The sequence below is a fragment of the Calidris pugnax genome, unplaced genomic scaffold (genome assembly GCF_001431845.1).
Source record: "Calidris pugnax isolate Ruff unplaced genomic scaffold, ASM143184v1 scaffold303, whole genome shotgun sequence".
Taxonomy (NCBI): Eukaryota; Metazoa; Chordata; class Aves; order Charadriiformes; family Scolopacidae; genus Calidris; species Calidris pugnax.
Window position 1 is genome coordinate 568,271 of NW_015091087.1, and position 16,540 is coordinate 584,810.

The 16,540-nt window shown below is 44.0% G+C and overlaps 1 protein-coding gene across 1 annotated transcript in view; it reads right to left on the reverse strand.

The window, feature by feature from the left end:
- The window catches only part of NPAS2 (neuronal PAS domain protein 2), a 108,833-nt gene that overhangs the window by 28,300 nt on the left and 63,993 nt on the right, over positions 1–16,540 (reverse strand). Inside the window, 3 exon segments of the mRNA XM_014957761.1 lie at positions 8,972–9,085; positions 10,099–10,219; positions 16,229–16,318. Coding sequence (XP_014813247.1) covers positions 8,972–9,085; positions 10,099–10,219; positions 16,229–16,318 — 325 coding nt within the window.

A 16,540-nucleotide genomic window follows, 5' to 3' on the forward strand; every position in this document is an offset into this window, starting at 1 on the left:
CCAAACCTTACTACGGAGCGTAAACCAGCTTTCTGGAAAGAAACCCCACGCATCCGATTGCTCTTTTTCACCACTCACAAGAAAGAAATATACGCTGCAGCCTGCCTGCCACGCCAACTTCCATGAGGCAGCGAAAAAAAGCCTTGGCAAGGGAGGTAGCTGAAGAAAGTTCGTCAAGTCATCAGTGGCAGAAGCACTGGGGCCCACAGCCAGCGAGGCTTCATCGAGCTAGCAAGAGGCTGCTTGTGATTCTCAGCTGCTGAAGTGCACCTTCCCCTTCTGCAGCTAAGGAGAACCGTCACCAGCCTGCTCAAGTTCTCCTTGGTTTAAAGAAGAGCAAAGAGGACCCCGTGTAGAGCACTGGCTTCCAGAGCTGGGCATTTCTGGTAAGTGTGGAGATGGCCTGCTGTCTCCTGAAACGCTGGGCAGAAGGAAAAACTGGATGCGATGTGGCTACAGATTTTGTGTATAGGTTTTTCATCTGTGTCTTACGTGATTGCATGGCCCTTGTGCTGCTTTGAGGGCCCACTAGCACCTCCTGCCATAAGGATGCATTGCCAAAAGAACGTATTGCCTTAAGCTAGCCCACAGTCCCGTGTTAGCATGACATAATGCAAATTCTTCATCCAAATTCAAGCTGGAAGATGTTAATCCCACTCCTACAGCAGTGAAAGAAAACTGTGTGCTAAACTGTGGTGGGAACTGGGCTGGCTCTATGGGCTCTTGCCATGCCCAGCCTACAATCTCCCATAGGGGCAGACAAGGTCCCACCTACCAGCCAAAGTTCCCCAATATCAGTTAATCTAATGCTAATAGGGATCAATCCTAATATGAAACTATCTTTCTGTACTGTTTGGCCCCTATATCTAACTTTACGAAGCTTCCTACAGTTTGACTCTTCTGCACAGGACAAAGCAAGAATAAACACGTCTATTCCTGTAAAAATGAAGAGTTTTGTATCTATTAGGGGAGGAGATCACTAGCAGTTGTTATTCTGGGGTGATTCTGGACTGACCTTTAGTTTACTAGCATAAATTGTAGAGATGTAGAGTTTCAACTTATCACATCTGCTTTTGGAACCCAGTTCAACCTATGAAAACCCTTAGCAGAGCGATACATAGCTGATAACAAGGATAACAGGGTATGAGACAGAAAAATAAGTACTCTGAGGAGAATTCACACCTGTGATTTGGCAACTGTGTGCACAATATATATTGTGCCAAAGAGGGGAAGAAAGATTCCTCATCTGAGAAGGCAATGTAGATGTGAACATCCACAGAGATTACAGCCCACTCTTGTAGTTGAGTCTGGAGGGCATGGCTGACTGGATATTAAGATAAAAAATATGGGCAAAATTCTCCTCCTTTCACCAGCAAAGCACACTTGCTCTGGGGACTTCATAGGAATAAGTATTCCTGTTCTGCTCCTGGGGTTATGTGCATATACGAGGGCTTCTATGGGATTATTAATACAAGAGCTGGAAAAAAAGAAGAAAGAGTTAGGAGCTACAGGAAACAGGAGAAGCCTGAATAAGGAGTTACTGGTTCTTCTCTGATATGGTTATTTTTGTAAGTCTGTCGAATTCTAAAGTCGGTCCTATTTAAAAATTAATGGTATTGTTATAAAACCACATTAAGGGCATTGTAAAAAGTTACTTCCAAGCTTACTACGTAATATGTTGTCATATTTGAAGTCAATGGGGCCGTTTCTCTCTGTAATAGCCAAGTTCAGTAGCAAATGTTTGCAGGCTGGGCTCTAAGACAGGAAAGTAAGATAATCACATTCAGCCTCCGAAGTACAGGTATGATAAACTGACCTAATTAGTGAACCCATGGGCTTGCAAATGACACCAGTTGCAGAAGAAATGCCTAGTGGAGGCCGAGTCACACCAAAGAGAGCTGATGGGTTTTTTACCTCAGCTATTTGATGATATCTCAGCCACGAGCCTGAGACGTATTCCCAGAAGAAAGCAGAATACATCCCTGAATGTGGCATTTACAAAATAGGACTGTATTTCCAAGAGGTAAATGCAATACTAAAAGAGTAATAGTTGTCACCTAGTACAGATATGCAGTAACTTCGGGACTTCATCACAACATTTGGGACTGTTGAATTTAGTGGCAGTGAGTGAATAAGCCCAAGGAGATGAGACAGAGTTGGCCTGTCTGAAAGTCATCCAGTCTTCAAATAGCTACTGTGCCATCTTCATACTCAACTGCCCTTTTCAAAGCCCAAAGCACTAAGAGCCTTGATGATTCAGGCATGTAGCCAACACCTTGATATGTACACCTGGATTGGAAAATAACATCTACAATAACTGAAATAAAAAAATCCCACATTTGTCTCTGAATTACTTTGCTGCCTGACTTATTTTGTTGGTATCTGTTGTTCCCACAGCTCTATCTGTACAACCTGTTTTGCTCTGTTCTTGCAGCTGGTTGGCAAATTTCAAGTTTTTTTTTTGTTGATAACTTTAAAAGTGTAGTTAAAAAAAAAAATATTATTACATGAATTAAAAAAAATAAATCCTGGCATAATCTTTTAAGCATGCCCTCTGAAAAAAATCATACTTTATAATTCTCCAAGTCTCTTTAAAAGAAACACACAACATCTTGAAGTAGCAAAGGTCAGTAGTGAACTTTCTGAGAGCACCACAGAAAAATAGTGGAATGGAAAATGAAGGATGAAGTCTGAGGCTATGATGATATTAACATTTGTAAGTCAAATACACGTCCTGGAGTACTTTTATCGGAAGGCAACTGATGAAAATGTTAAGCTAGCTATGAACAGGTGGGCCCAGGTAAATGAGGGCATATGTGCTTCACACACATGGAGAGAACACTGGAACAGGCTGCCCAGAGACATGGTGGAGTCTCCTTCTCTGGAGACATTCAAAACCCTCCTGGACAAGTTCCTGTGCAACCTGCTCTACTTTGGCAGGGGGGGTTGGACTAGATGATCTCCAGAGGTCCCTTCCAACCCCATATCATTCTGTGATTCTGTGCTTCACAATTCAATGATCTAGACAAAATATCCTGAGTAGGGAATTAGAAGGTCGTGTGACAAAGCTAACTACATAATAAGAATGATGAAACAGTTGTCTCATATGTATCAGTTAGCTGATGCTCCTTAGCATAAATTTTAATAGGTTTTGCAGTTACCTATCAATCAGACCTGCTGCTCCTAGAGCTACCACAAAGTTCTTTTGTAGACGTATTAAATTATCTGCAACTATCATATAAGAAGATAGAAATAAACTGATTTGCCCATGTGCAGATTTTGTTGTTGTTTGTTGGTTTTGTTTTTTTTTAAAAAAAAAATCAGGACAGTAAGGACAAGATGTTAAAAATAAGTAATATACAAGAGGAACTAGGCTCTTAAGTACCATAGACAAAAAGATTTTTATCCTTAGGGATATAAATCATGCCACATGAAATGAATGAAAACATGTTTAAAAAACCCCAGATGCCACATTATGCAGTTAATAATAGTACAGCAGTCAGTTGCTCGGTCATCTTATTTTAACTTAGGATGTTTAAAACATATTCTTCCTTTAACAGCAAGACTCTCGTTTATGCCATTTGAAAGAAGAAATCCTTTCTTCCTATTTTATCAGTAGATGTTAATGTTTAAAGAACCAGCCTTAATGACTGTCAGACAAACTGAACGGTGACTTCAAAAAAATCACAGGCCAAACAGACCAGAATAAAATCGGGATTGTTTCATATGAATAAATTCAGACCACAGATAATCAGAGTATTCGGCAGTTAATATATATAATGAAGAAATCTAAAGTGCTAGTGGCAAGCCAGACTGCAGTCAGTGGCTTTGGATGAGTAACAGTGACGGTGGCCATACACCACTTGTCTGCTTGGATCTACTCTCTCCTCTTTCCTCCTCCTGATGGGAACCCCAAGTAAATTCTTCGGGACAGGAATGGTGCCTTTTTTCTTAAGTGGCCATACAGAGCTCAGCATGAGCGCTGCAGATTGCTAGCTGCAGCTTCTAGGATATTGTTAATAGTAAATAATAATATGCGGCTGTCGGTTCTGATCAAAACACTCATTTCAGTTTGAGTTGTTCTTGTTATCAGATGTTTCTGCATATGCTTATGGAGGCTCAAGATCAATGTATCTTGTGTAAAAATCTGTTTATTTCATTTAGAAGGGAATTCAGATTGAGTTAATTGTTCTGAGAGTGAAAAGGTTTTTTTTTCTCCCCAGCGCAATAATTTTCTAGATGGTTATTCTTATCTCAAAGAGATATATCAGCTAACAGTAGAGTATCTGCTATTATTAGCATCCAGTAACCAGATACTTCCTGAGTTTCCATGTAATTGGGAACAAAAATGCACAGTTTTAAATTCCGCTATAATATTTAATTATATTACTTGATCAGGAACTCTTTTCACGTAATGGTTATCTCCTCTTTTAAGAGGAAAACTTCAGGCATTTTGGATGAAAGGACGGATCTGCCACTTTAAAGATGCTGGTGGTCCTTTTTTAATGTTGATGAACACTTTGAAAGGCAAGTCTGTTTCTGTCCCTTTCAGGAGATTTTAAGCAAGTATGTCACCTCAGAAATAGGACACCAAAGCCAATATTTAGTTATATAATTATGAGAGATCTTTTTCTGTTTACAAACGTACAAACAATTTTCACAGGAGGGATAAATCCAGCCTGCCTTATCTTTTCTTATCAGAGTGAGCTATTAAGCGGCTTTGTAAAATAATTTATTCTCGCTTAATTTGACATTTTATAGTGGGAGCTAAGCATTTCCCTGGATTTTTTTGAGGGTTATCTTTATTACTTGCCTCCCCGCTCAGCCCTCGGGCAAAACTGGATGTGAGCCACTGCATTATTCATTGGTGATGCTGAAATGACTCTGTCCCTTATCAGGTACTACTGGTCAACAGGTACAGTGATGGCACTCGGCTCCCTCAGATGTTTGCATATATTCATCTCTCTTGTTAAAATCTGGACTACAGGACCAGAACCTGAAATATATAAAAATACTGTAAAGAGTTCCTGTTTGCAAATAATAATAAAAAAACCCAACGAAAACCCCTTATGCTCTGAGAGTAAGTGAGTATTTCTCACAGAATCAAAGAGGGAACTCCACCTTCCTCTTCTGAGTGGCCCATGGGCCACCTCCCCTCCTCTCAAGGGACTACTGAGTCTTCACGTCAGGTTACAGTCCTGCTTTTCTCATTGAAGCTTAATTAATGATGATTATATAATCCTCCCAAATGGAAAATCAAATCTCTTGTATTTGATTTAGCACAGCCAGTGACTCATGCAGCCACTCCGCACAGCTCGCCTTGCTGTTTCGCTGGTCGGCTGCTCTCCTTTGGGCACAGCTAATTCGAGGGTAGGGAGGGGGTAGTGGTGGGGGGAAGGTTCACTCTTGTGCAGGCGGCTCGTGTCACATCCCTGGTGTAGATACAGCTGCAGAAATCTCCTTGCAGCAAGGGTTACAGGGTACAGCTTCCCACTCACCATCCCCGGGACCAACCCAAGCGTGGACCCTCCTGCTTAGCCCTGGCACTGGGCTGCACAGCTCCTCTAGCCTCCAGCTATTGCTGAGCCCAGGAGCTCCAGGGACTGTGATCTTCTGAAAGACTGAACACATGCCGTGAGCTATGGGAACTTTCCCTGGCAGTTTCTGGGGGCTGCACAAGCATCTCCCTGCCCCTTCTGGGATGGGGGAAGCCGCCAGTGACCGCTCCTCTTGGGGAGTAGCATGGGTTCAACGTAGGTTGTGCTTGATCTGGCTCCCTGACAGCAATCCTGTTGAAAAGTCACCTTGGTGGATACCAGGTATTTGTTCTACTTCAGCAGAAAAAAAAAAAAATTCTCTTTGGCATCTCAGTACAATGGCCTTTAAAGCCCCAGAGCTCCCACTAAAGTTAGGGAGAGCAGCTAAGCCCCTAACTGGCTTTCTAAGCCTCAGTCCTTCAAATTAATCCATTCAAACCCATCCCTATATGATGCTCTCAGCCATAAGTCACAATGCAATTAATGGAGAAGGTATGAGGGAGGAGGGAGGGGGGCAAGGTGAAAGATTTGTTAAGACTGTCACTGCCACGACCCTACATTAATTAGAATGGAATAGTTAAGTACCCTGATGGGATACGGCCTGCCCACAGATAAATGAGCTTCCCTGGACCCAGAGGCTCTGATGTCCCTGTGGCAGGAACATGTGTAGGAACATACAGGCAGGGCAGACTCAGGGTCTGCTCAGCAAACCATTGGAAACAAAGGTAGGATTTGGCATCGTGTGGGTAAAAAGGAACAGCAGAGATTTGTATTTAGAGAGGAACATCCTGTATCAGTCTCCCATGTGTAAAAACATGCTAACACTTCCACTGCTGTGAAAAACTACAGGGAAAAGCATTCCTGAATACATTCATAAGGAACATCTCCTGCTAATTAAGCTTAATTTGCAATTTCTGTCTTTCTCCCCCAGCTAACTTTTCTTTAGCTTAGCCTCCTGCCTCCACAAACACCTCCAAGAAGCAGGATTTGGGGCCAGCTGGTCCTACATACTTAGGATGAGAGCTGCCCTCTGAGTGATACATCTCTCCCTTCTCCCCACCCCCCTCCATATAATGGGTATTCATGGGAAGAAGAAGACAGCAGCTATTGGCAGGTCCAGCTGGGGGGACAGTGGGGATAATGGGGAGCCCTGAGGTGTGGGTGACCAAGCATAGGTGGGAGCCCAGCCCACCACTGCACCCATCAGATGTTCAAAGGTGTCCATGACACAAGTCCCCGTGCCACAGGGGGCTGGAAAACTGTCTGAAGGGCGGCTGTGTTCATGCGGTGCTGATGTCCCCCATGCCTTGCTCAGAGTACTGGTGGCTGACACAAGGAGCCTGGTGGAGCTCATGACAGCCGCTTTGGAGGTTTGCACCTTCCTCCAGCTGCTTGCTCTGTCCTTGGCCCAAGGTCATCAGCTCCCAATTTGCTGCTGCTACATCATGAGTCCGGTGCACTTCATTCCACCTTTGCTGGAAGGTGGTTTTGTGGCTTGATCAGGAGACAGGCTGGTGAGGAGGGCATGGGGGTGACCTCCGGCCATGGGGGAGCAGTGCTGGGGATGCACTGGTGAAGCAAAGTATTTCCACCAGGCTCTGAACTGAGCTGGGGAAACTAAAGTCAGGATGGGCAAGCTGCTGTTCTATGATGGGGAGAAGGGAAGGGGGGCCAGGAGGCACCATGGCAAGGGCCATCCCCTCCCTATCCACCGGAGGATCAGACTGCAGCAGAGGTGGGAAGAAAGTGGAAGAGACAAAATAAAGTGGAAGATTTAGAAATAGGTGGCACAAAAAAAAAAAAATAATTAAAGATTGTAGAAGAAAGAACATCTCTTATTAGAAAGCTGGGGTCTTTGGAAAATGATCTGGTGTCTTCTGAAATCAATATGTTCCCATTTAGTTTACACGCACTAAGCTGGGGAAGGTATCTGTAATGCAAGTTTTATCTTTCTTCTGAGAAATAGCCACCAATACAAATGCTGGGATATGAAATCCTAATGGTTAAGAGGGCAATATTAAGGTCACGCCAAAATAAAAGGGCTGAAAATCCTTGAAGAAAATGGATCAGAAATTCCCCTGGTAGAAATGTATCCCTATGAGTCAGCACCTGAAATCCGGTTTCTGCTCTAGAAAACAGAACAGCTTGGTGTGCGCGTCTGTCAGGCAGCCACATTTCGCTTCATTCAAACTAGAAAGCACACAGGCAGTTACATTTTTTTATACAAATAAAGCCTCAAATCAGATGGCACCAAACAAGAAACGTGTATCTCCATCCTTCACGTTGGTTTCTATTCTAGTCATGTGGAGCAAGAGCAGAAAGTTAAATGGGGACAGGGACATATTTTTTTTTTCTTTTTTTTCGCAGTGTGGCATGCGGTTTTTGGAAAGCACGGTGGGGAATTTTTTTTGCTGAGGATGACCTATTTGGAACAATACCAGCAACTTTGGAAATGCCACTCTGGAGTTCAATCAGGCAAGTAACTAAAGCAAACTTGGGCAGGCAGGAGAAGGGAAAGTAATAAAAGAGTATTTCATTTCTGACACTAATGGCCGTGCAGCAATCTGTTTGTTAGGGAACGGGCGAGGTGGAAATCTGCTCTTCACCCCTTGAAAGATGGTCTCCCATGACTGACTGTGGTGCATTAGTGACAATGCTGACTGTATGGCTTTCTTTTTTTTTTTTTTTTGTTGTTCTTTTTTGGGAGACTATTGGGTTCTGCAGTGCTGGAGAGGAATGTAAAATGACATCTGGAGAGGGAGGCGGGTGGAAGTGTCCTCAGCCACTCGGATGCCAGTGGCGGGGGGACCCTCATGGCAGTGGGGGCAGGCGCTCAATTACACGGCGCTGCCGCCTTTCCCCACGTTTTTGCAGAGAAGGGTACGAGGGCAGATTTGGCAGATTATCGGTCCTGGCACAGAATTTGTGTTTAATGTAAGTGGCGGGGGGACCCTCATGGCAGTGGGGGCAGGCGCTCAATTACACGGCGCTGCCGCCTTTCCCCACGTTTTTGCAGAGAAGGGTACGAGGGCAGATTTGGCAGATTATCGGTCCTGGCACAGAATTTGTGTTTAATGTAAGCCAGCAGATAAGGTAGCAAGCTTATTATTTAGCTAATAGGTACGGTCTTAGCACACAGTATTAGCGAGCACAAACAAACCCTCCTCTGAACCTGTCATTATTTGCAAACTTACCTGGAGTCCAGGATCACCGCTAAGAAGTGAAGGGCAATAACAATAGCAACTAACACAATTTCACTCTTCATAGGTATTCATCCAGCTTTTGCAAATCAGCTGCGAGATCCACGTGAAGCAAAATTTACTCCATAACATAAAATAGTCCTTTCAGTCATAAGCCTGTCTAGTTCAATGGAGCAATACTTATATTTTATTTTACACAGCTAAAGTAACATTTATACAACAATTAAAGCTTACCATTGCTGTAAGACCGAAAATTTCCTACAAATTTTATGTATTCATATGTTGGAAATTCCTTTGGGTTCAAACTTCCTCTCAGAAGATGACAATAAAACTCTAGTTCATTGTCAGCTGGATTGTTAAAAGAAGAAGAAGAAGAAATAAATATACTATTTAAGCTAAACACAACCAACGGTGTCTTCCAACCCCAATCTTGCAACTGACAGCACGAGAGCAGCTTGTTACCACTCAGAGTCCTGCACACGGATGTGCTATGCATTGCAGGACCAGAGCCTCTGCAAGGAAGCACCTTGCAGGGATGCAGGATGCTCAGCACCACACACGGGTCGGCCTGCAGCCCAGGAACAGCCTTCAACACTAACTCATCCTCCTCTGGCACCACCTTCATCACAGGAGTTACGCTGCCAGAGCATCGGTGTAGCAAAGGAGGGAACTGGATCCTTCATTTATAGCTTTTTTTTTTTTGCTATTTAGGCTTTTCGCGACTTCACAGCTGTTCTACATCTTATGTTGGAAAACTATGCCTAATTACCTCAAAATATCTATTAAATTAGCTTTGGCATATTAGCTATCAGCTGCAGGTTTTGTATATACAGTAGATTAAGCAGCTGTACATCTTACATTATCATGTGTTTTCTGGTTTCCCAGGCCTTACCTCCTAGAGTGAATAAGGGTGAGACAAGCAAAAGGGTTTTTAAGAAAAACAAAATTCAATTTGAAAAAGAATTACAATGATTTTACTTTAAACTGTAATGCAAACCAAAGGTATGTGACATTAGCACATCTCTGAACAACATCTTACTTGAACAGGCTGAAATATCAATTAAGATGTGATTTGTCTCAGGCGAACTCTCACTTTCCATTGGCTAACCTATTTTCCTTAGCTGTCTCAAAAGATACGATATTTAATAATTAACAGAACTGCATGTAGTCTTAGCCTAGTAAAATAAAGGCAATGAGCTTCATTTAAAAATAGTACCAAAGGGTCATTCCAGGTGGCAAGATCTTTTAAAAAGGCTATGAACCTAAGTTTTATATTGCACATCGCATAAAAACTTTCTGAGAGAAGATTTTTATCCTGCTCATGCTTTTTCATTTACTGGGAAAGATAAAATATAACTTACTTTTTAGGTAATCCGATGAGGCAGAATCTGTCATAAGCATACAAGAAGATAACATCTTATAAATCTCTGAGTGTTCTTGTTCTGGGAGGAAATTTAACAAATTCTGATCCAAGACATCACACTGCAAAGGAAAAGAACCTTTGAGAAAAATAGAAGTATCACCATGAGCAACACTTGCAGAGATGCGCAGCAATGTGGATATGAAGCCTGGGGCAGTTGACAGGAGCTTTCCCACTGATTTCCAGGGACTCCTGACAAAGCCTAAAAAAGGAGGAAGCAAACTGAGCAGCTGCTTCCCCGTGAGCCAGTCCTCAGCTCAATTCTCATCAGTCAGCGATGCTCCTCTAATGTTTCTCAGGGACCATCAGGTGCATCGGGTATGTCTATACAATTTAATGGTGAGACCTGGGAGTGAGCTGGAAAAGGGGCACCTGGCTCCCTGGAATGCTCTCCAGCCCCATGCACAGGTCTGTTGTGGATCACTGGTGCTTGCTCTCTGCCTGGAAAACTCTGACTAGTGGGAGAGTGGGGCTGGGAGTCACCCTGGGCTACGGGGTGTTAGGTCCCAGGGAGGGAGACTTCATGGTGCCACCAGCACAAGCCCACTAGCTAGCCATGGGCTGGATACCTGGGTATCTCCAGCCCCACGGTCAGCTGCCATGAACCTGAAATCCATCAGAAATCTGGGTACTGAGACCTGGGAATGGAAAGAGGAGATGGATCCAGAGGAGGGCCACAAGGATGATCGGGGGATGGAGCACCTCTGCTACGAGGACAGGCTGAGGGAGCTGGGGTTGTTCAGCCTGGAGAAGAGGAGGCTCCGGGGAGACCTAATAGCGGCCTTCCAGTACCTGAAGGGAGCCTACAGGAAGGCTGGGGAGAGCCTGTTTAGAAAGGCCTGTAGTGACAGGACGAGGGGCAATGGCTTCAAGCTGGAGGGGAACAGATTTAGATTGGAGATTAGAAGGGGGTTCTTTACTGTGAGGGTGGTGGAGCACTGGAACAGGTTGCCCAGGGAGGTGGTTGAGGCCCCATCCCTGGAGATATTCAAGGTGAGGCTCGACGAGGCCCTGGGCAACCTGGTCTAGTTGGGGGTGTCCCTGCTGACTGCGGGGAGGTCGGACTAGATGACCTTTGGAGGTCCCTTCCGGCCTGGGAAATTCTATGATTCTATGATTTGTGCAAAAGGCATGAGCTGGCCAGGGCAGAGAAGATGGAGTCTGTCAAAGGGTTACCAAGAGGAAGGTCTCACTGTGTTCAGCGTGGTGACTAACCTAACTCTAGAAGAGAGTATCTGAAAGGAAATTCTGAGATAGTGACCCTCTAATGGCATTGACTTACTTACATCCATCCCACTTGAGACTACCTCGGGCTGAGCTGGCACACTGACACAGCTTCATGTGTCATCAGAGCAGCTGCTACCAGACTGTATAGTCGTGTTGAGAATGTGTTAGCCCTGTATGAGACTGGCGAGTTATTAATCATCATCATTTATTTATGTATTTACTTAAGATTGTCCTTTGGTTTCCTTCTGCTTTCCACCCATGCCTGCTGTTCTGGGTGGAATTCCTGTTTAGAGTAGTGAAATGCATCAAGTATACTTTGAAAATAAGAGTGCTGTGCTTTATACACTTGATGCAATAATATATTACTTTCGATTATTCAGTTGTAAGTATTATATGTGCTTATTACTTGAATATTCCTTTTGTGATGAATACTTGACAATTATTTTTCGTGCCTTACTATATACCTCATTAATATGCATCCTACTGATACTGGGTGTAATTCAGTTTATATATATGTGTATAGAAATATTATATCTATATATACACAAAATATAGCACATTGTTCATGTAATTTTGGGCATATGAAGGAAACTGCAGTGGTGAGTCCTGTTCAACGCTTATGGTACAACCTCAGAAAAGTCATTTTTCCTTCTCATTCCCTTTCTACCTGTAAATGTTAGATAATGATACTTATCCACCAGTTTCATGTAAGTCTCATGGCAGTTAATTAACATCCAGTCAGCAGTAGCTGCAGGAGGACTAGATGTGAGCTGTCACTGCTCCTCAAACACATTATTGCTTCTTCAGTGACCTGAGGATGTGCCACCTTTTGTCTCCATATTGGGACCAAGCTTGGATTCAAAACCTATTATCAGTTTTTCAGTGTCGTTTCCATTTAAAGGGGTAGCTGCAGAGGCCTGAGACTATGTGTACGGTAGGAGCTGCAAGACTTTTTTACCACACACCCCTTAGAGCAACCTCCAGCACCAAGCACCAGCTATTCATTGAGTTGCAAGTCTTTTATTATTATATTTTTTTGCTGCTGTCATGTATCATATGCAGAATTTAATGTTTGGTTTGCATCTTTTCCATTAGGGAATGCCATTTTTTAAAAAATGAGTATGAAAAAAATGATAAGGTATCTACTGCTTACTGTGTTGCGCAAGTCCTGCCTCCCGCAGAGGTCAGGCACACCTGTAAAGCAGTGCACGAAACAGAATTTCTGGACATTATACATATCAGGACTCCAACAATATCCTTGATCAATATGTCAGTCAAGAATATATCGACAGGTCAAATAGAGAGATGGAAGCAAATATTCCACAGTGTGTCTGGAGCTGTAGGACATGTCAGGCAAGCTATTCAGAGCCAATTCTGCACCAGACCCAAAGAGCAGACACCTGGTGCCATGGCAAAAAGATGACCAGAAATATGGACAAAATTTGGTCACTGCAGACAAAAATGCATCATTTGTAGGGGAACAGTTTGCAGCTTTGTCTAATTATTCTAATTATTCTGCAGTGGGCAGTTCTGCCCCACTGGCAGACACAGCCACAAAGCACTGCTGAATGAGACAGGCAAAGTGGATAAAAGATAAATTACGGTAACTGTGGGTAGAGTGGTTGGATGAACTATGTTAATACATATTTATGCTGCTAAACTTGGAATCTGCTCCATGCTTTGGAATCTGTGGATCCCGCTAATAGAAACTTCTGAGTATTTACCCCTGATAGCTACAGCAGGCAAAGAACCAACAGCTTTGCATACATAGATGTCGTTCCATTCTAAAAGCTATACACAGTAAATTCACTCCAAGTTCTGTAATCATTTAACATATAGCTCAAGTATCTGTGCAGTTTCAACAAACCAGCTATATTTCAAAATGGTGCTCCTTCCTCACCTTTTCATTGCTTTTTCGGGTGGTGAGGAGGAAATATGATGAGTTATTCCTGCTGCAGGGGAAAAAAGCAGGGCAACTGGGCAGCACGGTCACTACAGGAATGGGAAGAAGGAGGGCTGCAAATGAAACAGGCTCCTTTTCCATCAACCCCAAAAAAATCAAGATAGCTTTGCTCTTGTGTGCTGGGATTTGGCTCCTGTATCAATCTGTATATTCTGAACTGATGCTCATTGCTACCCTGTAACAGCAACACAGCATGTATAACTTCTCTACACTATAAGGTGCTATGTCCTGGATTTTTCCACCCTGACGTTTAACTGAAATGCCCAACACAGCAGAGCAGCTGCCTGAGCTTCACCAGGAAGCCCCTGGGGAGAAAGAGACCCCCCAAGGGGAAGCTCAGCCCTGCCAGGGACCTCCTGCCTTTGCAGAGACACCTCCCCACCAACCCTTGTGGACCATCATGTGGGCAGGTGCTATGCACGGACCCCTCAGCTACAGGACTAAAGCTGGGTGAGATGGACACTGCTTTCCTAGTCCATGAGCAAGTGCAGCACCTTCTGCCCGAGTCCGTAGACAAGCAACATTCATGAGAAAGCTGCATCTCCTCCTGCAAGCTGGAAATAGTCACTCTGCTGCCTGTGTTTAACTGTTTTACTCAGCAGAGCAGGCAAGGGGGACAGGGAGGACCCTTCTCCAGAGACCTGCATAGGCTTGGGGTCGTAGCATACCATCTGACTGGCAAATGCTATGAGTTGTGACCAGATCTCCAGGAGTTCACCTCAACTGGAGTCAATCTTACCGTGTGAGATAAACCTCTCTTTACATCAACCGACCTCCAGATCTTGTAATCACAAACTATTTAGAATTACAACAGAGGAAGTTTGTGTTTGAAAATACTCCATGGAACTTAGGGACGCTATATTAAAGAGAATTGGATATATTTGTTCTCAGCACCAGAGTCTTTCATGATTTTAATGAAAGAAAATACATCTGATTTCTTGATAGGGGCCCTCAGAGAGCCCTGCTCTGCGTTCTGCCCAGTTTTGCTTCCCTTTCAGTGCTCAGAGCAGAAGATTTGCAGAGTATTTTTTCCCCTGCGGCCACAGAGGAGAAAGAATTGGTACTTTGTCCCTCAAACAGTGACTGAATTTATCTTACAAATAGATCCTGGAGGTAAACTAAGTAAGCCACATCATAGATTTTCCAGATAGCCCTCTGATCAGTTCTAAAACTTAGGATGACATGTGGAAAGGGCAGCATAAGACTAAAATGCCCAATGTGCACTTCACTGCTCCTGCCCATGGACCCAGAGATTTGATGACCTTGAGCAGGCAGAAGCCTTTGGTGCTTGCTCAGTTGTGGCCTCTAGGATTCACCCAGTCACTCTGCACATGTGGGCACGAGGGGCAGTTGTTCACCATTATCACTCCATAAGCTCCGAGAAGGTCTGTGGGAACTCCTGCCCCACCTCCAGCCCCAGCAGGGTGGTCCCTGGCTTGGGCTGCTATGTGCTGCTTCTGTACGAATAAAATATAATGATCATCCTTGTCCTGGTTTTGGGCAAAGATTATCACACAGGCATGACTTTGAGAGGGAAAACCAACTTAGTCTCTGATGGTCCAACTCAGGAATTATGAACCTGAATCCATCCATGTTCAGCCAGGGCGTAAGGTTTTAGGCGCAAGGTTTGAAATGCATCTTCTTGAAAAGCAATACTTTCCCACAGCAGATCTACCATCTCCTCTAAGAAGCAGTATTTGGAAGGGATAGCAATAAAACCCCCAAACCATGAAAGACAGAGAAATTCCATGGAAATCAGTAAGTGTATGAAGACCCAGCAGATTGCAAGCAGGACAGGGCTTTCTCTGCCTTTGAAGTGAAAGCAAATATCAGAAAATAGGCAACTACTGGTTTTCTCAACTGTTGAGGATTAAAGAAAACTGATACAGATAGATTCAGTTCAATTTGTTGTTGCATAGCAATATTCTTGCATTTACCAGGAGCTGCCGCCTTTCATCAAGTTCCTTTCGTCTCAGAAGAAAATAATTTTTGTTCATATTACAGCAAGGTAGCGTGTGTGAAATACATTTGTCTGGGTGGAAAACATAACATGCATTTGGTGAAAACTAAACGAGAGAAAAAGAATTGTAATTTTCCTAAGAACATGGCAGGGGGGGGTGGCACAATAATTATTTGGCACCAATTTTTTCTCCTGGGCATGTATTTATTGGAGACCGAGCTACTAAAATTGAGCGTAAGGATTAATCCTTAATTATTGTGCTATTTCTCCTAGAGCAGCCTTAGCAACAGGGTTGGGAGCAGTCCCTCTCCCCTGCTCCTAGAGCCCAAACCAGATTACCCAGGAGTGTTTTCCACAGCAAGACCCAGCAGCTGCAGATGAAACAAGCCCCGTGTGCTGGACCCGAGTGCCCAGAATTGGCTCCACCAGCGCTTCCCGGGAGCTTTCCTCTTGGGAAAGCACAGCTGAGCCACAGGGATAGCTCGGCTGCAGCCACCAGCTAACTCCCACTCCTCTGAATTCAACGGGGGATTTTGTCCCTTGCCTCCCTGGGAGCAGAATAAGGCCCTTCACAAGCTCCTCGCCGTGGTTCTGGCGCTATTCTCTGCTAGCTTGGAAATCAGAGATGGAAAAGATCAGGCAGGTCACCCTGTCCCTCCCCTGGCCAGAGTATTCCCGCAGAGCTTTTTCCATTCAAGCCGAAGCGGCTCATAGCAACAAAAACCTGAAGGGTATGAATCAGACAGAGAGAGGAGAGAGCTGATCAACAGCAGCGCCCAGCATAGCGCAGGGACAAAGCTCCTCAACGCCTTCTCAGGAAAACACCACCCACTCACCACCCTTTTACATCTGCTTCTAGAAATGCAGGGCCCGATCCTACCACGTGTAGTAGAAAAGCCAACGCCAGAATTAATTACTCACCGGTAAATGCCCTAGAAGAGGTGTGATGCTGTCGGACACGTAGATGATGCTTCCACCTGTGGTTACCGCTATAATGAAGCCATCTAATGCCTAAGGGAAACAGAGGAGTGGAGAGTGTTTTAATAGGAATGAGGGGTGTAAACAGGGCGTCTCATCGCGTGTTCATCAAAACTGTCTGACTTCAGCACCATATTGTTATCGAGTTGTAGGAACGTTATCTCGAGTTGCAGAACAGTAATTCTCTGATTTCACAGTCTGATTTAACTTTTACAACACTCTTTGTAGTCTAGTAAAACCTACTATTGAAGCAAC